This window comes from Humulus lupulus, chromosome X (genome assembly GCF_963169125.1).
Source record: "Humulus lupulus chromosome X, drHumLupu1.1, whole genome shotgun sequence".
NCBI lineage: Eukaryota > Viridiplantae > Streptophyta > Magnoliopsida > Rosales > Cannabaceae > Humulus > Humulus lupulus.
In genome coordinates, this window is record NC_084802.1 from 253722066 (window position 1) to 253728393 (window position 6328).

The following is a 6328-nucleotide window of genomic DNA, read 5'->3' on the forward strand; positions in this document are numbered from 1 at the left end:
CTGAGCGGGCCTGGCTACCATCCCTAACTCGATCCTCTCTGTGAGAGTTGAGGCGATCTCGAAGGTCGCCTCCCTGGGTATTATGGTGACTTTGTGCTGAACTTAGTCGCTGTCGCAGGTCTCCTCCCGAAAGATCACTCCGTACACTACCGGTCCTGTGACTCCTGCTGGACAGGCTCGATGTGCGTCTTTGGCGGCCCCGACCTGATCCTTCCCCCGGCACCCTGCTGCGCCGGGAAGGCCCGGCCGATGGCGGGTCTCTCCTACTATTTATGTAGGCTGGGATGTCTCGGATGGTTTGAGGAGACGGATATCTGATGGGAGAGGGAGGATGTCTGACCGGAGAGGCGATCCTAGTGCCGTCTGGACGGACTAAATTTGGTGGGGGCCTCTCGGCCCTGCCAGCTTGATGGTTTCGCGCTGGGCGATCTGGACGAGGAACTGGACGCTCTTCGGGGACGGGCTGACGTCTCCGGATCTCCTCGGCCCTCCTTTGGGAATTTCCCCTATCTCTTCTGGGTGTCCTCGAGGAAGGCTGAGAGCTAGGGGTTGATGTCCTAACCGAACGGCTGTACTGCTGCGGTTCGGTCTGAGGCATTTCCCTGAAGTTCGCCTCTTGATGGCGTGATGAAGGGGTGGAGTTGGCTGCAGGGAGTCTACCCGAACGGCTATACCTGGATCGATTACTCTGGCGAGACTTAGGAGCCTCGCCTTGCCTCTCTCCAACGTTACCGTTGGTTGTGAGAGGGGGTAGTCGACTCAGAATATCCTGGATTTGCTGACCAGCTGCTGCTAGCTGGCTCCTCAGTTGAGCATTCTCCATCTCCACCGCAGTATAATAACCTGGATTCGGATTAGGCGGCCGGGGCGTCGAACTACCAGTATCGTCTTGGCCGGCCGGCTGCTTTCCTGGCCTTTGCTGGACTTCAGGAACTTGCTCCTCGGGGAGGGCAACATGGCGGGCCTCCTGCCCATCATGCTGTTCTGTCTCGTTGCCATGTTTGGATCGAGTGGTCACCATAGTTGTATGTTTGTGGTAGTACTAATTAGATTCGCTCTCAATGAAAGCACCAAACTGTTGACGCGGTTCTTCGGCAACAGGTAATTAAGAGAAGAAGAGAAAGAGATTAGTACTTAAAAGTAGAACCGCCGCAGATATGAAATCTTTGTGAGAAGAACTAGGTGACCCTAAACACGTTTTTTAAGTGGTTCGAAGGTTAAAATCCTTCTACTCCACTAGTCAATATTATTGATCTTTTCTGGGTAATTGGTTTACAAAATATATAGTTCTTACAAGACTATTTCTTCCAACCCCTATCAATTCCCAGGGTCTCCATATTTATAGGAGAAGGCACCTGGAAATTGGTAGGGAGGTCATCCCGTGACCTTACCATTTGTCATATCAAGTCTGTGATATTCATGATTACTTCCTAAACCTGACACACAAGTGTGGTCTAATCAGTATGGAAGGAGATAATGGGCCGCACGGCCCAACCCATCCGTGGGTGTCTGAATACGCACGTTCCTGCGGCGTGTCCGAGAAGTCAGGGGGATATCGGACACGTGATGGCAGGATTATGCACGTTTATCTTGCGTGTTGACCTCCCATAGGGTCAGAGCTTCCTGAGAAGCTCGCTACCGGAGCAATCCATAACCCGAGCTGATCCTTCAGTGGTCGTCGGATGTTGTTCCCAGCTCCTGGAACAACAAGAAGGAGCAGCAAACTCCATCCCCTCGAGCTAGAAAGGGCCCGTCCTGAAGATAAAGCCTCTGGCCTGTGGGAGCCTCGGGCTAAATCATGTTTAGTCCGAGGATCGTCCTGCTAAACAGCCCGTGGGAAATCCAGGGCGTACACTAGACAACACCAAAAAGTAGTCTATTACTTTACAATCTATAAAACTAACAAAAGATAGCAACAAGTAACCTATTACTTTTTTGACACAATAAAAGTAATCTTAAACAATTACAAGGACAACAAAAACAACAACAAAAAGTAACATGATACTTTTTGGACACCATAAAAATAACCTAAAATAATTTCATGCATAGCAAAAGCAACAACAAAAAGTAACATGATACTCTGCAATCCATATTAGAATCAACAACAAATACTTGCAATCTATATCATAATCGACAACAAAATACAAAAAAAAAAAATTTAAGCATAAACATACTATTTTAGATAAAGAGTGCACCTTAAAAATATTCCTAATTGTAATGTATTATTATTTCTACATAAATCACTTTTATTTGCATCATATACTTTGACATTTTTTATACATTCAAATTAAAATAAAAATAAATAAATTATTCCAAAATTCAATTTTACCTATGTTACATATGTATATTTACACACTCACTATACAAAATAATAATAAAAAAAATCATTTCGTTTTGTAAAATAAATCAAAAAAGAAAAAAAAAAGATATATGTTAAAAAATAGATATATATTTTATAATAAATCATTTAAATAAATGAGATGTAATGACAAAAATACCCAAAATAATAACACAAATCTCTAAATACTAAACTAATAAATAAAATATGACTTTATTTTGAAAAAATTAAAATATATGAAAATATTTTCTCACTAGTTAGGAAAAAATCATAAATTAAGAAAAATCTTAAAATATCCATATTTATGAAATGAAGGTTAAAAAAGTCATACCTCAGGTAATTTCCACAAAAGAGAACTCGAACTAGGCCAGACCTTTCTATACTATTTTGGACTTAACGATTGGGTTTGAGAGAAATACCCCAACATAACTCCTCCATGCAAATAATAGTTTTATTAATCAAGTCCTCAAGGGTTATGGATACAGTTAATTTTGGTCAACAAGAACCCCAATGAAGTTATCAAACTATCTTTTCTGTGAGAATATATTTCGCCTGTAATTGGATATTTATACAGTCGCTTATTACCTTCCTGGTGGGACTGGCTCGCTCTGCCGTTAATATGCATTTACAAAAGAAGCTTTTGTCAAACAAAAAAGATGTCATTTGAATTTAACTCTTGAAAAAACTTCAGTTCCAACCTAACAAGGCTCTCGAACTGAAATTGCAAACAAAATCCTGTAGCAAACAAGGGGAAAATAAATAAATAGACGCCATGTTCTGGAAAGCATATTCCACTTTTTCTTCCATTTGCTCCCACAACGAACATGTTAAGTAACGACTCTTATCCTTCCTTTGCGAAGGTATCTATGCTTCCTCATCATTCTCCACCAAAATCCTCTTGCACGCTTCATAGCACATGAATGAAATCCCAGCAGCAGGAACTAACTTCATGCAGCTAGGACCAAGTCCTCTGTACAAACCCGGAATCCCTTCATGTTCGAGTATACATGCAAGCGCATGAATCACATTCTTATATAACTGCCTTCCACTCAAGGCTCCTACCTGCATATGCTTGCGGGCAACCTCAAGAGGGAAAGTTGCAGTGCTTGAAATAGCACCGGCCGCTGATCCAATGAGAAGAGTTTCGATGTTGCCAATCTTATCTTGATTGAGAAACTTTCGATAGGCTTTGCGTAACGAATCATATGCAAAGTAATTAGTGGCTGCATATGGGATTACTCCAATAAGACTAGGGGCAAGACCTCTGTAGAGTTCTGCAGGTCCCTCTTCCCGTAGAATTTTCAAGAACGCGTCAAAAAGACCATCATAGACGCCTCTCTGCCAAATTGATGGTAATATAGAGGTGAAAACACAGTGTGCACATCAAATGCAGAAACTTAAGGTCTTGGTATTTTGAAAGTACCTGAATTGTTAGACGTGTCTTAAGCAACTCTAGAGGATATGTGCACAATGTTGAGCTAACTCCAGCACAGGCCCCTGCAATTAGCGAGGGAGGGATTGGATGTTTGGCTTGTTCGCCTGGTTTTGGTGACAAATGCTTATTAACTGTGTCGTAAGCAAAGAGCTGCAGAGAAACATGTAAGAATATTTAAGTACAAAACAGCAAGTTTGCCATTCCAGGGGCAAAAAAAAAAGTTTTTCTTAGCAGCTAATGTAGCCTGAAGGCCCTGAACATAAATTGGACAGCAATTAAAACAATGCAAAACACAACCTATCATTTGGAACTAAAGTTTGAATAAACAATAATTTTATCAAGCACACTTTTTCTATTACAAATTTACAATACGCTATAAATTACTTGGTCATATGATGGAAAACTAAAAAAAAAAAAGCTTAGCAAATTTGGAGATATGTTTTACTTATAACATTTGATCTCTAAAAAGATGTTCTCACCCAATGACCCTTTGGATTGGATTGAAGCATCTAATGACATGATCCGGGTCTGGCTCAATAGAACCTTCCAATTGAACTCAGCGTTATCACAACCTTCCAAATTTCACCATTACAAGAAAAGCAACAGTTGCTTCAGAAATAATTAAAGGGCAATTGAACTTTACCAGATGCAGTTCTCCAAATATATATTTTAAAAGCAAGATTGAGAAACTCTACAAACATCTGTATTTCATATAAAAATACAAAGGACTTCACTGGTCACTACTTAATTACAAACGTTACGTTGGGAAAGAGGAGAAACTGGAGTTTTCGGTCTTACGTTCAACGAAAAGGCACGTGCTTCCTTCTGATAGCAACAAACTTCTAATTGCAACAATTAAGTCAGGAAACATTGTAAAAAGAACTCAGCATCCAATAATCATAGACAGCCAAACAAAAAGAGGGTAACATTGAGAAATATAACGAAAGACAAATGCAATTCTCTAAATAAGCCAAAGAAAACGAATATGGCTGCAATCAATTGAAAGTAAGAGCAAAAGAAAAACCCAAACATCAAAAGTTGGTTACCAATATAAAGTTAATCAATAAACAACAACAAACAATCATCATAAAGAGCGAAAAGAAGCAAGAATTTGAGTCCTAACGAATGCGGAATCCGTACCTCTATGGCCTTGCTAGGTGCAACACGAATCACATTGACAAAGTTCCCTCTAAACAATCCCTTCCACCCATCAGTCTTCATAATATCATTGAAGACTTCAGTTGTGGAATGGCCACAAGTCCCAACCATCAAATGAGTCCTTATAGTCTCTAATGGTGCAACGGCGGTCCGAGACACCGCCCCAGCTATGGCACCACTTATTAATTTCCGCAGAGAAGGATTCGAAACCTTAATCTTCAACTTAAGACCATTCTTCTTATTATTCTTCTTCTTCGTCAGCCCATCCTCCTCCTGAACCCCAAATCTACGAATACCCTCCACGTACTTCATGTACAAGTCGGTGTACGGAAGCTTCATGCTGCCCCCGTCATCACGGGGGTTCGGAGGGTTTGGCGAAACACCAAAACCCATTCCCACCTGACCAACGCTTGCGAATAAGCCACCGGGGTGGTAATACTCCTCTTGGTAATTCCATTGAGAAGACCCTAAACCGCAAACGGAGAAAAACCCATCTTTCGTCTCATCAAAATGTTGAACTCCTCTCTTACCCATTAATACAAAAAAAAAAAAAAAAAAACTTGTAGACACGCTCTCTTTTCTTCTTCTCTTCTTAGGGTTCTACTGAAAAGTCAACATCGTTCCCATTATTATTATTATTATTTACAGGCGTTTGAGAGGGGTATACTAATAAAACTTTTTTTAACACAAGGAGAATCAAAGGAGAAGCAATTCAGAAAACCAGAAAATGATAATGGGGTTAGTAAGAATATAATCGGATTTTGAGATGAGGAATATGAGTATGAGAGGGGAGGGCGGCTAAAGCGAGGGAGAAAAAAGGAACAATGGAGGCGAACCTAGAAAGAGAGAGAGATTCACCTAACCAACCTCATCTCCCTCTCTTTCACTCTGAGTCTCTGGTCACTGTTGATGCGTGCGTTAACTATAAAATAATATATATATACGGAAATTCTTGTTTTAAAGATATTTTTTTAGGGAACTTTAAAGAAATATAAATTTTAACATGCTTAAATAAAAGTAAATTTGTCAAAAAAAAAAAAAAAAGTAAATAAATTAAAATAAAATATTTTAAAAATATTTTATAATGATAATTATTTAAAAATAATAAAATTATATATTTTATAATTTAAATAAAATTTAATTATACTTAAACTTTTTTGATCAAGAAATGGAAAATTATATTGAATAACCAACAAATACAAACACAGACCAGAGCAGATAACTCCCCCTCAATTACAGTGTAGAGAAAAAATGTATCATCAGTTTCTCCCTCAAAGTCAGATTTTTACTCCTACGGCTAAGATTATTAACTCTAGCCTTAACTGAATTCCTAATAAGAGCATCAACATGGACCACAGAAAAACAGCAACTTTCCAACCAGCACTTGTTTCTATTTT

General features: G+C 39.6%; 1 protein-coding gene across 1 annotated transcript; it reads right to left on the minus strand.

Annotated features, from left to right (window-relative positions):
• Positions 1-2770: 2770 nt before the first annotated feature.
• LOC133807309 (adenine nucleotide transporter BT1, chloroplastic/mitochondrial-like) lies at positions 2771-5841 on the minus strand. The gene is made up of 3 exons (XM_062245564.1): positions 4914-5841; positions 3762-3923; positions 2771-3676 (listed from the first exon to the last, which is right to left on the minus strand). Exons 1-3 carry the CDS (start codon positions 5463-5465, stop codon positions 3203-3205), a joined length of 1188 nt encoding a protein of 395 aa, XP_062101548.1. The 5' UTR covers positions 5466-5841; the 3' UTR covers positions 2771-3202.
• Positions 5842-6328: the final 487 nt, after the last annotated feature.

What these genes read in the sequence shown, in the direction of transcription:
- LOC133807309 (XM_062245564.1), bottom strand. Translation starts at nt 5,465, where the DNA reads ATGGGTAAGAGAGGAGTTCAACATTTTGATGAGACGAAAGATGGGTTT. An exon ending in CACCTAGCAAGGCCATAGAG is followed by an intron (nt 3,924 to 4,913) that starts GTACGGATTCCG and finishes GTTTCTCTGCAG; the next exon opens with CTCTTTGCTTACGACACAGT. An exon ending in AGACACGTCTAACAATTCAG is followed by an intron (nt 3,677 to 3,761) that starts GTACTTTCAAAA and finishes TCAATTTGGCAG; the next exon opens with AGAGGCGTCTATGATGGTCT.